Source organism: Temnothorax curvispinosus, unplaced genomic scaffold (assembly GCF_003070985.1).
Source record: "Temnothorax curvispinosus isolate PA1 unplaced genomic scaffold, ASM307098v1 QBEX01007285.1, whole genome shotgun sequence".
NCBI classification, from domain to species: Eukaryota; Metazoa; Arthropoda; class Insecta; order Hymenoptera; family Formicidae; genus Temnothorax; species Temnothorax curvispinosus.
The window spans coordinates 1553929-1569277 of NW_020217065.1; the positions used below are offsets into that span (position 1 = coordinate 1553929).

General features: G+C 35.6%; 1 protein-coding gene across 9 annotated transcripts in view; it reads left to right on the plus strand.

Moving 5' to 3' along the window:
* LOC112456887 (nucleolysin TIAR) overlaps window positions 1-13359 on the plus strand; it is a 529776-nt gene extending 516417 nt beyond the window's left edge. For 6 of the 9 annotated variants that reach the window (XM_025019671.1, XM_025019674.1, XM_025019679.1 and 3 more), the window contains 2 exons: window positions 528-711; window positions 5449-5582. In XM_025019671.1, coding sequence (XP_024875439.1) covers window positions 528-711; window positions 5449-5490 — 226 coding nt within the window. In that variant the 3' untranslated portion in view covers window positions 5491-5582. Of the gene's footprint in view, window positions 1-527; window positions 712-4664; window positions 4855-5426; window positions 5583-9512 lie in introns of those variants that run through there. The other 3 variants (XM_025019673.1, XM_025019672.1, XM_025019675.1) reach the window with 3 other exon arrangements.
* The last annotated feature ends 1990 nt before the right edge of the window (window positions 13360-15349 follow it).

Sequence of the window (15349 nt, forward strand, 5' to 3'; positions counted from 1 at the left end):
TTTTTCACGCGAGATAAGTTCAAGTTTTCGACGACGAAGTTTTAAATTATCAGAAATTTAAATGTAACACGAATATATCATTCCTCCATCTTTTTGCAGCATCGATAGATCATAAAGCAATTCGGAAATTTTTGATCGAAATAACTTGAAACTACATACTAACTTTACAAATTATTAAGAACATATAATTGTTCATAATTATAAGTTTTTAATATCATACAAGAATTCAAACTGATTTATATTGATAAATGTCACAAAATAATTTTAGAAATTTGTCAATGTGTATTATTATCTTTAATAAAATTATATCATAGCCGATAACACAAAATATATCTAATATTTAGTTTTTAAACATTTATTAATTTATTTGTTAATTGCAATAAAAAATATTAACAATACAATATTATATAATATACTTGCGACATGGTAAACGTTAATATTATATCAAGAAAAATACTAATCCTAGCATTTGTATACTGCTTTGTAAAGTTATTCGATTTGACAATTATGCATTTTTACAAACATAGAATGGGAATGGGTGCTGTCCATGCTGCTGGCACAGCAGCAGGATGGGGTCAGGGATTACCTGGGGGACCACAGTTACCACCACACCACGCCACGACGGTCACGGCACCCCCAGGGGTGCAAGCCGCACCCCCGCCACCACCGCCACCGGCACAAATGATGGCCTACCCGATGCAACAGTTCCAGGTAACCATTACTTTATCTATTCCATCTGTACACGCGTGCAAGTGTGCGCCGTACTTTGTTTGTGTGATGTTTGTTGGCTAACACTGGAGTGTTTCGCTTTTTACATATTTTTGCATCTTGCCCCTGTTACGTCCAAAAGCAATTTCGTCGGTGCCGGTATTGGCTTGTAAATGTTGCACGTGGAAATTCGATTCGACATCAAAAGGATATCGAAGGCATGTGTCGGCAGAAGAGTGCGCATAGTATATATGTGTATAAATAAATATATATATATATATATATATATATATATATATATATATATATTGTCGGTGATCTTAGGAAACCTCGTAAATTTGATACTTGATATATCATTCGAGAGACCGAGCGATAGAACATGCTACGCTTCACCAGGAAGAATTTTGCGCGGGAGGAACAGTAAACATAGCTACAATAACACGTATGATATAATTAGCTACACATATATATTCGGTATAATATTTTGGCTTGAGTTAACGATATTGCGAGGTTACGGGAGCAACCGCGATATGCTAATTTCAACAATTTATACCAGCATTATTTATGATAATTACATAACGTATGCAAATTATGAAAATTTGCATTTTCTTAAATTATATTACAAACTCAAGATTATTTTTTCTATGAGACTAATAATAAACTGCAATATCATAAACCTGCGTTATATTAATTATTAATCTTCAATTTCTCCGTTGCTAATTCAGCCCACAAAATTATTCATTTGCCAAACAAATCGGAAGTTTGCTTAATAATTAATGAGAAATAATGCTGTGTATGAATAAAATATCGGGATCATATATGCTTATGCATTAAAGCTTATGATGTTTTTTTTTATAAACAGAGTTGGGTAAAAGGCAGAGAGAATATAATATTGATTATATTTTATTTATATATATAATTAGAAGTTATAATATATATATAAGATCAATAAAATGGTAAGTATTCATTAAACAGTGACATAACATGTTACCCATCTCTACTACAACTATGAATTGATGTACTTTTTGGCTAATTGCGAAAAATGCATCAATTTTTTCACTGACGAAAATGCTTCATGACAGCCGTGATTGTATTATGATAATTGTGTGGAGAATGTATATAGTACGCATGTCTAATAAATTCACATAAGTAACAGCGAAAAGTAACAAAAACTTTATACAGCATTATTTCTATTATCTTGTACCGAATTTCGAGAGATATGAATAGAAACTGAGGAAAAGTTACTTTAATTTTTTTATCACAACATTTTTAAAACGATGTTTGGTGTTACAATGGTGTATTCGTGAGATTAATAAGACATCATGTTACGCTAAACAATTATGTTGTTTACCTCTTTGTGTATAATTATCTTTCTAGCGTAATTTCTAATCCATTTAACACGATTACATCTCTTACTGGCAAAGTAATTTTAATTTTTTTATACACCAAACATTGATGAAGCAAGATAGACTCGCTTTCCCGCTCGACACGTGATTATAGGAGATTGTCGAGATTTAGTTATGTTGTAAAAAAATTGTGGTTCATGGTAGTGAAGTGAAATATGATACTTATCGTAGTTGTTGTCCAGAAAAGTACACCTCGACCATCTTGCTTTCTGCACAGAATGCACACGTAAGAAAGTGCGCACTGCACACACACAGGCACACACGCCATCGCTAAAAACGACACTACTACAAAAAAATCTGGAATATTTGAAAAGAGATCAGGGATGGCTTCGGGCAAGCGCAGCGAATGCATTTCAACTCAGCACCGCTTTTAATGCCCCCGCGTTCTTTTTGCTTCAAGAACAATTTCTGAACTTGACAACTTGAAGTCTCAGAATTGAGATCGACTATCTTAATTTAAAAGCTCGCTAAAAACTCTAGTCTGAAATTTTCAAATTAACTCTGCTGTTTCTTTGTATTTTCCTTTCCGTCATTTATTAAGTAAATGGAAAAAAAGTTGTATGTAAAATATGTTTTAAAATTTTTTAATATTTATAGTTTTATGTTTATTATAAACAACGTTATTGTTACAAAATCATGCTGATATTATATTTCATATATTTTTATTATCCAAGTCTGACTTTCTAGCTAATTATGTAAATTTTAGATGATTGAATTAAACAATATAAAATTTTTTCACACGAGGTGAAAAGGGTATAAAGTTTGTTAGTAACTTATTATATTATAATATAAAATAACGATAGAGAAAACAACGCATTCATAAATCTATGGAATTGAAAAGTAAATCGGCTCAAGGTTAAGAGATTCTACTTTAGAGAAAATACAGTTATTAGGAATAAAAGAATAAGTTTCCTGGTCAACAGGACTAGTAGAGAATGTTGAAATATAAGTAAAATTAAAATAAATTGACTTAATAAATTAAATAAATTAGCGTCTGTCTGGAATTTCGTATTTCCAGACTAATTTCTTTCATCCGTCGTTTAATTTAACAATCCACAAAAATCTCTCTAAATGTACAGGTAACGATAAAAAACCAATAACGTATGTTTCCGGTTTTTCAATTAATCGTGCGTCTATTTTTCGCATTCTAAAAAAAATCTATGCCAAAATGCATTCAACACATATATACCCAGCATTTCCGGATAACTTTGAAATAAATTACATATTTAACAATAGCATAAAAAAATTTTTAGATGATTGTTATCAGAAAAAGATACGAACAATTTGAGACATTGTAGCATATTGTAAGCGCTGTATCGATTTCGGCTTTCAGTCATTAATCTGCAACTGTTTGCAATGCCAGTAAAACGGCCTGTCGCTCATATATATTATATATGTACATGTACTTAAAAAGATATATACATATCACGCAACTATAGTTGTTTAGTGAGTCTTTTGTACATATCGCGCATAGAGCGGAATAGAAGTCACGTACCATTGCTCGTCTGTCGAAGAAGATATTTCGGTGAGAAAAGTTAGCTCGCTTTCGCACAAATATCTCTTTCCGAAAAACCGAGTTCGCATTATATCACTGCATGTCAAGCGAGATACCACTTTGAAAGTTGCTTGAAAACTAGCTACCGAAACCATCCTCAATTGAGAGAGAACACGAGTTCTTAACGGTACCGATAAAACAATGAAAGAGGGATGAAACATGGAAAATATATCGCCACCGGGATAAATTGCAATTGGCTTCCCGTTTATTTTGCTAATATTTTTTTTATTACGAGAGAGTTACAAAGTTTCGCGTAGGATCGTAGGATCTAAAGCGAACAAATTTATACACGGATATTTGCAATTTACAATCATGAGCTAAAGGCTGCGAAGTTAGGAACATGCAAATATCCCCGTGTAAATTTGTACATCGTGTATTCAACTTTAATGAGCAGCTAACAATATAGAATGTAGATCAGCCAATAGAAAATTAAAAAAAAACATAACGTAATAAAATTAAGAGGATACCAATATTAGATGGATATCACAAATATCATATGGATAAAAAAAGCTATGATAGGCTACTCCCTACGTAGATTTAGACTTGCATGAATATGGAATGCGAAATGTAGACATTGCATGCATTATGCTTCTTGCACTTTATCTAATTCAGCTCGAGTATCCCTCTGGAGTGCCTTTCTTTTCTTTCTTTACTTTTATAAAGTAATATTTATGGCAGATTATATTTATGTTTTTATATATTATAATTTTTTATAACAATCCCAACAAAAATTGAATAATTATTTCGAAATAAAACGTGACAATTTCAATAAATATTTTATGATTGCTGTGTTATATTAATTGGGATAAGTTTAATTATGATTTATATGGTTTTTTAATTAATGCATTATTATGAATATTACTTAAGATCAAATATACATATATGTGATAATATTGTATTTGGTGCTCTTGTTTGTTACTCACTACTCACTATCCAAGAAGGGATGCTCGAAATTTTCAAAAAGACTATCTTTATTTACATATTTCGGTTCGCAGGCACAGTGATCGCTACCACTATCATCGCACGGCCTGGCTTATCCTTTCTTTCGAATATCAATTAGCATCAGGATAACTGCATCTACAACCTGGCTCAACCTCGTATTCAGCCTGAAATTACTCGTTGCAGCTTATTTTTGTGCAAAAGGATAATATTTTCGTCGGAACGAAAAGGAATGGAAGAAAACATGTAAGAAACGAAAGTAAAATAAAAAAAAGTGATATTTGCGTCTATTTTATCAGTATAACAATTTATGATATTCGATCGTAGATTTCGTAGTAATCTAAACTTGATTTTTCTGATAACGACTGAGAAATTTGCAATTATTAGGTATTGCAAGAAAACTCATTAACCTAAATCTTGCGGTTACTCCGCCATCGCCGAAGCGCTTTGAATTATAATACAAGTAGTTTACTACTTGTACATTATATAATTATTATGCGGTTTTTACGTCCTTACTACTGCGCCACACGGTGGAGGTTGAGTCATGGTAAAGGTAGATTCAGATCGATTAGAATCCATGTAGTAGAAGAATGTGAGAAACTGTAACGGAGAAACAAGAGTGAAGAATGAAGCAGAAGCGAGAGAGAAAGAGAGAATGAATGAAAGAGAGAAAGGAAGCAAAAGTTAGAGAGCACATAGACGAGCGCGAAGACGAATGAAAGAGAGGGAGAGAGAGGACTATTGTCGAGCATATTTCTATTACTTTCTTGAAATTCGGACCAAGATTTAACCAGCGTTTGTGTGTTCAAATGGTAAAGTGTGTTCTTGGTTGCGGTCCAGCTAGCGGATGAGGACTGGCTGACGCCTAGCCTTCTAGTGTGATGGTAAGCAAGTACACCCCAACAGGAACAACTTCTACAGCAACAACAGTTACCACCACCATCACCACCATCATTTCCTCCTCCACTACTACCACCACCTCCAACAACAACAATAACAACATTTCCATCATCGATGCACAATCGACCGCGACAGCAAAAGCAGTAGAACTCATGCCGCTTCCGGCTTGACGATGCGCGAGTCGAAAGGCAGTAACACTTGCTTAGTAAAAACGAAGAAACAAAGTGAGAAATAAAAAAAAATAGTGATTAAGGATCATAATCCTAGGTAATCTTGCGCAAGATGCATCCAATATCCCCAATTTCCCCCGTAAGTTTTCACGTCCAGTGTAAGAGAAAAGAACCGCTACCGATTACTAAAGCGGAAATACCTCTCGTCCAGTCTGTAGGATAATCTAGCATCTTGCTCGGCTTGAAGAAATAGATAGCGTTTGCCGTTACAGTAGTAAACCGAAGCTTCAATACAATACAAATCCGGAATACACGTAAACAAATCATTCGTAAATGGTCTGACAGTGTTTTTTTTTTTAGCGAAACTGGCCAATTACGCATATACTATGTATCGTCCAGCGATAATGAGTACATGAGAAACATGAGTCCGCACACACGTTCAATGAGATTGTGGTTTATCACCATTTTAACGAAACGCATAAATTCCTTGATCCTTTCTACAAAAAAAAAAGAAGAGTGCCGACAGATCGCAGGATAACAGATTCGTTATACGGATTCATTATTTTTGTAGTTTGGGCTTAACAGCGAAAATAATAACTCAAAGACATAATGTCGAAAGAGACGCTCACGGCCAAATGCGACGGCCGGTGAGCGGCTACGGTGTATAAATGATAAATACAAAGATTAATCGAAGCATACTCTCGTGAAGATATATAAATATATAAATATATATATATAAATGAAAGAATATATACATAAAAGAATAAAGATTATTATATAAACAAAATTCAACAATTAGCTAGTTAGATAGGGATGTTATATTAAAAGTTATTCAAAGTTGATTCGATATTCGGCGACAAGGAGGAGGTGGATCTTGTGTATATTCAATAGCGCAGCATTTTTACGGGGACAAAATAATCTCGACCCCTTTGTACAACTCGCCCGTCTAAAAAAAACCACGGAAATTATTATTGGATCCACGTATCTTATCCCATTTCCACTTGCGAAAAGACTTCGTATTTTGATCAAATATATTTATTTATCGGATTCGTGGCCAAACGATATATCACACATTGAAATTTTTGCAGGCAATTTAGCATCCGTTTTTATCATTCGAATCTGTCTTTCGGACGCGACGTATAGACCTGTTGGATACTTTTATAAAACAGACGCGCCGTAAAAGGCATCGACGAATTAGCACACATTCCAAACTGAGAAAGTGGGGAAACGCGAAAAACACCGATCAGATCACCGTGGTTTTTAAGTAAACATTAGATTTTTATATAAAATGACTATGTAGAACCAAAGGAAATCGAGATTTTGACGTTTAAGCAATATAACGTTATAAGCTTAGGAAGAAAAAAGGCAGCCATCAATCCCTCCGTCTCTTTATAAATCAATCTCGCTGCGTAAAGAACGAGAGAATATACGAATTCTTAACAACGAACAAAAAATAATACTAATAAAATGGACAAGATATAGATAGAGGAGACGGCGCGTGCACGCGTGTATTTTAAATTGTTCGGTGAGCGGTAAAATGATCACAATATCCTCGTTGTCCCGAATTTCGACTTGACCAAATTGATACAAAAGAAAGACGAGACCGAAACTCGTATAAATCGTGAACATGTAAGCAATTGCATGAGTGCAATCGTACATATGGGAGAATGCTAGAGGGGGAGGGAAAGAAAGTATGAAAGAGCGAAAAGAGAGAAGAAAGAATGAGAGGGAGAGAAAGGGGAGCGTGAGGAAAAAGCCGAGCGACGAATAAATTGCACAGCACAAGCAAAGGGCGAGGAAAGAGGAGTTAAATAATTCGTAGATAGACATATTGCACAAACAGCACGAAAGTTAGATTAGATGAATTAAGTTTTTTTGTCCACGCGTGCCCTGTCCGCGCGGCAGCCGTTTTAGGATCTTGATTGTACATATAATCTCATCATCGACGTGCTCCTCCGCCATTAAAACTATCCGCTTGCTCTGGGGAAGGATCGGCCAGAAAAAGTGGGACGAGGAAGCGAATCGACGAGGTGATAGCACGAGCAGTTTCAATACTTGAAAAGATGGGAAGCGGCTGAAACTTATTGCAACCCGTTTCCGTTATCTCCGTGCTCGATCGTTTGTATCTCCATCGTCCTGTTTCTTGCTCCTCGTATCTACTGCCTCTTCTTACCCCTTCGGTTTTAAGTACCACAACTCATACTCGTCGTATCGATAATATCTTGTCCTCGCTTTTCCTTCGAAAAGCGTTTATATCGGAGCAATGAGTAGAATCGGAGTGAACTTATATATATAGAAACTAGTGCAATTAAAACTTCAAGTCCTTAATCGTCGAAGAATCACAAAAAAAATAATGTTGATTTAATATTTTTTTTGAGATCTAAAATATCAATTTTTTGAAAATTATATACTGCAATTAAATTCTTACATTTAATCTTTCTCTGTGAGGCTCTAAAAATTATAAGTCTGAAACTCTAAAAAATTATGTATTTTGTATAGAATATATTTGAAATTCGATATTTTCGACACGAATCTTCACGTCTCTTTCGAATATCTCTCTTGTGACATATTCCGTGGTTACGTAATCTATAATTTTGCTCGCACGAACAGATAAAGATGATAAGGAACAAAAAAGGAACAGAGAGAAAGAGAGAGAGACAGGTTCGGTTAGATTAAGAGGCGAAGAGAGCACATCGATGATGACTGAAACAAAAACGAGATAGGACGAGCGATAGACAACTTTGATATTAATCAAAAGATAGACGGATCGTGCTTTAAGCGAATCAAAAGCGACGTTTCTCAATCAAAAAAGATCAATGATCAAAGTACGGCACACACGAATACTCGAAACGTAGCGAAGGAGGGTAGAGAACTACACAATCAAATCTGCCCAACATCGCATAGAGTTTAGATGTTTTGTGATGAAAGTAGAGAAAGAGAGGGTGAGAACGAGAGAGAGAGAAAGAGAAAGAAAGGGGGAGAGTGTGTGTGCGTGTCTGTGTGTCTACCAACGATTCGTCGCGATTGTGTCAACCAGATAAAAGAGTGATTTTCCCGTGAGAGGAAAGCTCGACAATAAAAATCGCCACATTTCAGCGTTTTCAATCGCGATGAATGATTCTGATATAGTAATTTATATACATAAACAAAATTAAGGATAATAGTATTGCCGCTATATTGGCTGCATTTTTGTCGCCTTGCTCTTATTTTTATTTGCAGCTTTACAAAGAAATGTAAAAGAGAACCACATTATATATATGAGTTTCCAGTTTTGTATGTTTCAGAGAGGATCATCAAAAGATATGTTATCAGATTTATTTCTAATTTGTGTTGTTGTTGGTATATATGTTATTAGAAACATATTTATTCATACATACGTTCAATTATCTGCACATAATTTTCTTACTGAATGCATTTAGCTTATTCTAAATTTTATTATGTCTTTAGTTTAGTACAATATATGAATTATCATGCACGATCGCACGTGATGTAAGCGCGACCACGATTATTTCTTGCAGTTTTTGCATGTTGATGAACATCAATTTTTATAATCATCTTTCGATTCAGTTTTGTCGTAACCTGCACCTTGAAAAAATTCCGTCTACGTCATTGGAATTAAATATTATTCTTTCATTGTTTATCTTTATAATGTAATAATGTTATCGACAAATATCTAACAAACTTTTAAGAAAATTAAAAATATCAGAGAGTGTAAATATATTTACAATAAAATGCAGGTTACAATCGCGATTTGCAAAAATTTCATATTATTTAAAATTTTAGCTTAAAACGAAATCGTCATGCTATATATAACCGAATCTCGTTTTCTAATAGAAATTGGGTGACTAGCCTCGAGGACACGGCACGAGTATGCAAAGAGAAAGCAACAAAATTATAAATAAATATATATACATACGTATAAATATAAAAATGCATATATATATATTATATATAAATATATATACTTGCGCGCAGCGGCGGCGAGGGCTGTTATTTTCAATCGTCGTGCGTAAAACAAAGCACTGTGCGTGAAAAAGAGAGAAAGAGCGTTAGCTTTTAAGAAACGACATGAAAAAGAACATATATAATAAGTAAAAAGAAAATATCGTGTACATTATTAGTTAGGCAAAAGAAATAAAAATATAGGTTATTTTTGTGAAAGGTGGAACGAGCGAGGGGAGAGAGGGGGAACAGAGAAAGATCGTGTGGCAAGAGGGACCCAAATGGCAGACTGTAATACGAATTATGCAATAAGAACTCGTTATCGCGTGCGTTTGCATCTGTCAATCAACTCCTGTACAGTAACCGGGAAGCGTTTAATCGATAAAAGGATTATTAATTGGATTTGACACACTCTACTTTTACGTTCCTTATGTTCCGCCCAATCACTCCCCTTATCGAATTGCTCACTGTGCACTACGACTCGATTCCACCTTCGACAGAGAAAAAGTGAGGTATCCCGCATTCTTTCAAAGAATCAGCGTGGATATCCGATCTTGTAAAAAGTATTTAAAAAAGAGACGCCTTAAACATGAAGGCGTGTGTATAACTTGATGTAGTCCTGTATGTTGTCTAGGACATATACCGAGTGGAGCTAGCCGATTGTGCGAGTCTTCGCGTTAAACGGGAAACCAAAATGTAGCATAAAGTGATAGATAGATAATTATTAATGTAATCTGACCTGAACAGTAGGCAAAAACAAAGGGGCAATGGAGTCGCGGACGGAAACGACGGATGACGGGGAAGTGTTGAAACGGGGTGAAATAAATTTGTATAAAGAGCGGGCAAGCTTGACGAAAAGCCACACCACATAGGGCAAAACTAGCAAAAGAGATCCGCTTATGGTACCTAAGTCATGGACCTATTCGGGAAAAGGGACACGCGCGCGCATACACGAGGTGTAAAACACGTACGCGTATATGTAAATACACACAACACCAAATACACAAAATGCACACAGCATACGTGTAGAATATAGCGGCGAGAAACTTAACAAAAGCTCTAGACGTAGTCTAGTCTAATCTAGCTTGTCGATCATTAGGTTAACAAAGTAAAAGCGTTCATGAGGGATAGTGCAATAACTAATATCCGCAAGTTATACTCAGCACTCTTATACGGCACAAATGTCAGGACACGTGTATATGCATACACCGAAAAAAAAACAGATATTGACATGTATAAACATATATACATGTATACACATACACACAGAAACGCGTGCTGCGGCTGCTGCCTCCATCCTTTGTCCGCGGTCCTCAACTCACAGTTCTCAGATTCTACAATCTGGCAATTGGCGTACTAGATAACGTGATAACACACCATTTCGAGATTCTTTATTATCGCATTGTTCAAGCTTTACCGAAGCGACCGCATCTGGTTATCCAATCCTCATCGAATTACTACGGTCTCAAGTTGCAACAAAATTCAATGCGTGCCTTTTTTTTCTTTTTCGCTGCTCGATTCCTGTCACGTAGCGTGTTTCCTCTCTTCTCTTAGTATCTCGTAACGGGCACTATGTCTTCTTCATCCGTGCGTCTCCTCCCTTGATGCTCTCTTACTTGTTTCCACGTTTGTGTCCCTGATGCCACCGCATATATATTCCTCCGCCTGAACAGACTTATCTCGCGGAGACTTACCAAACGATAGTCGACAATCATTGAAGAAACATACATTTAGAAACTTGTACGTGTTCTTTTCACCGAGGTCTAGGTATTAATTATCGTCACCGACGTGTTTGCACAAAGTCTTGTGCAGGCAATGGACAGAGGAAGTGGCATATCGGACTTGGGGAAAGTAAGAGAGCAAGGAGTATTAATTGCCTACGATGCTATCCTATCGTGTTCGTAATGCTTTTGCCTCTCGCGAGTGTACCACAAAACGTGATTTTGATATCGATCAACACGTAGGTACCGCGATGCACACACGAAACATATCATCGAGCCAATCAAGCCGATCCTACCACTCCCAATTAGGAACTGCAATGAGGGATGTGGAATGCAATTAAGCGATTGATGCTTCAAGTTACTCAAACCGCAGTTGTGCTCACGAAAACGGGATTTTTTTTCTCTCTTTTCGCGACTCTAGAGCGGTGACGCTTAAGAATGAAACTTAGCCGATCCTGTAAAATTTATTGTTGCATACTACATTTGTTTCGATCATACAAATTGCGTGCGTAGCAATGACAATCGTTATAATTTACTTCGATGTAATCTGAACGTGATATCAAGAATAGTATTCATGGGCTGTGTACTTAAATTAAGATGTCCCTTTAGTTTCCGTTCATGATTACTAATCTTCGCACTTCCGTGAAACTTTTTATAACTTTCAAATATCTATGAATGACAAATTGTTAGGTACAAGATAGTAAGTTGTTGGAATTTTTAGCGTTTTAATTAACATACAACATAGGCATATCAGATGTATTTTTTACGGGAATAATTTCATTGATTGTTATAGAAAAACAAGGTTAATTTTATTCTAAGAAGTACTATTCTAAGAAGTACTATTGTTTTTTAAACTAAATTTTAAATCGTAAATCGCAACTAAACGTATAATTTCTTTCTAACCGAGGTGCATTTAACTTAACTATTTATATTTAGATGCCCCTCGAGAATCTAACATAATTCTTAGCGGGACGAGGGCAGCAGTCAAGCCAAATTGGGATACTTACCGATGCAAAGCACTGTGGAAACAGCTTAGTATTAGAGCAAGAAACGTTTAAGAAAAAAAAAGCACAGTGAAAGAAAACAAAAGTAGGAGCCGTAAGCATAGATACCGAGCATAAAACATAAAGTAATGTATGTATATAATCATATATATTATACAAGAAAGACTACAAACAACAAGACATGCGCATCTATATATAATACAAATATGTATATTATATATACATATATGCATATATATATGTGTAAGATGATAACATTAGCCAACAGATAGAAGCTATAACGAATATAAGCTTAACGAAGAGAAGAAGGGAGCGAACGAATGCGGATGCGCGGCATATATAAATGCGCGCTCCGTGACATACTGTGTTAAATACCTTTAGTTGTAAGAAATAAGAAAACACATTGAGATGTAACTCGTAAGAGAAAATAGATGTGGCTAGCCTGTCGGACCCCCTGTGCCCCCAAATATAGATACATGTAACGTATGGAGTGATAGAGAAAGAGAGAGAGAGAGAGAGAGAATGCGTGAAAGAAAGCGTGTGTGTGAGAGAAGAGATTAATAGGGCGAACATGCGAGGAAGAAATGGAAGAATACGAATGTGTCAGATGGCATACAAGGAAAAAAGGGTGAGAAAGCGTGAGAATGAGAAAGAAATAGAGAGAGAGAGAGAGAGAGAGAGAGAGAGAAAGAGAGAGAACAAACGAGGTGTATAGTATGCTTCAGCAGAAAAAGCATTAAGAGGTAAAATTCCAAAAAAAAAGAGTACGATAATTATGATCGCGTCCGATTCATACAGAGATTACGACGTTCCTTCATTTTTCTTGTAGCTTTTCGTACGATTTGATGAAGTATGCGTTGCGGGGCCCCCGTAGATATGGCCCTTTTCCCTATCCCGATGCGATAAGCGGCATATCACTTACGACCGTACGCTAAGAAGTTAGGTGCCTTTATCCACTTCTTTATGTGTATGCATTTCGGTAAAGAGGACAACGAGAAACTGAAAAAAAAAAAATAGCGAAAACGCGGACAATCGGGTGAAAAATATAGTCATCAGTAAAAACATACACATATTGTATATCGCGCATGAAATGGCACGGCGAAGCTCGAGGGAAGGGGCCGGGTACGACATCCATCCATCGTGCATCGTTCGGCACTGTGCTTATATTACGAAAACAGCCACCGAAATGTCGGCACGACGAAAACAAACGGCAACAAAGCGTCATAATAACGAAAGCGACGGGAGCGATCAAGCGCTCGCGACTTAAAGTATACTTCCGCGATTAAACATATGGCCCGCGGGGTCCCATGGCAGAGCCTCGTTACATATTTAAGTTGAGGAGCTGGAAATGGCTCGAGAGCGCGTCACGTCGAGCGAGAGCCGTATAATGTATATGTAATTTGCAACGATGCGTGACGGCCCACGCACAAGACAACAATATACACAAATCACATGCATATAATACACATGTAGAGAGAAGCGAGAGGAGCTGGGAGCCGTGTACTAAGCGCGCAAGTAGAGACAGACATGTGTACACCAGGTACGGCGAGATGTGTACGCTTGCAGGAACAATTTTCACACAATATATACACACACAACACTATCGCGAGACGCCCTGGGACGTGCGTAAGAAAAAAAGAAACGTGTATGATATTATATATACATAACATAGCATATAAAAGTACATTATAAATAATGATGAATATAAATAAAAATATATATAAATACTATGGAAAAAAGTAAACAAAGTATAAATATGAAGGAAGTATATAAACGAAAATATAGGATAAAACACGCATAGGCTTAAGAATACAAGATATTATTATGATGATGTATGGTTGGTTTATAATGTAAAATATATTATAGAAAATGTATATTGTGTTATTTCAACTTCCAATCAATCCTGCATCAATCCTTGAAATAAAATATAATTGCTTGCTTATAATTCTTTATGTACCTATCCTATATCATTTTTCATTGATTTGGCAATATATACATATAAATATATAATGTATTTATATACATATATTTTTATTTTGATATGCATTTCTAAAAATAAGAAAATTGAATTTACTAAAACTTTATGTACTTTTCTCTCGTCCGTAATTTTTGCTCGGCTAAAATAATTTGGTAGCAATAAACTTTCCCATCTGTTTATATGATGGAAACAAAGAGTATTTAACTCTAAGTACAAACAGCGCGTAACAATTAAACGTTTGCATTCAGCAGTAATTAAACGTAAACATCGCTCGCATCGATAGTAGCCGCGAGATATAACGGTTGTATGCGTTCTGCCCGTTAAAAAAATAAGGGTTGGGCACCACAACGCGGGTAATTATACAAACGTGACGAACACGAAAACGAGAGAAAGAGAAAGAAATATACGCACCACACGAAACATTAATCGAGAAAAAATAGAATTATAATTTCAATTTTTGACAATCGCATTTTAGCCTTGAAAAAATATTTATATTTATCTTATAATCTTTAAAGTAATTTCCATATATAAAAACTTTTTTATATATACAGCTTTCGTATATATAAAGTTTAACGAACATTGTCTAAATTGACAGGAAAACTATTCAAAAATTTCTAAAAGTAAAAGACAGAAAAACACACACGCACCCACCCACCAATAAAAGTTAAGAAATCGAAGAACATAGTAAACGATTTGTCAATTTAAACACCGTGTATCACATGTATGGTATATTCTTTAACGTTTTCTATATTTTTTTAAGTATTTCTGACAAACGTAAGAATGCTGAAAACTTGCATGAAATATAATTGTCCAAATGTATTTTTCAATGATTAAATGCGCTCCAATCTCTCCGTAATAATAACCGAATAATGTGAGCAACGGTATACCTAAAATTGAAAATAAACAATTAAGCTGACGATTTTCAACAAAGTTTGTGCCGGGAATCGCCACTGTGGATGCAATGCACCCTTTGCGACGCAGTCCCGTACATTCGTGCGCACCTGTACACGTTTCTGCGTAGACGGG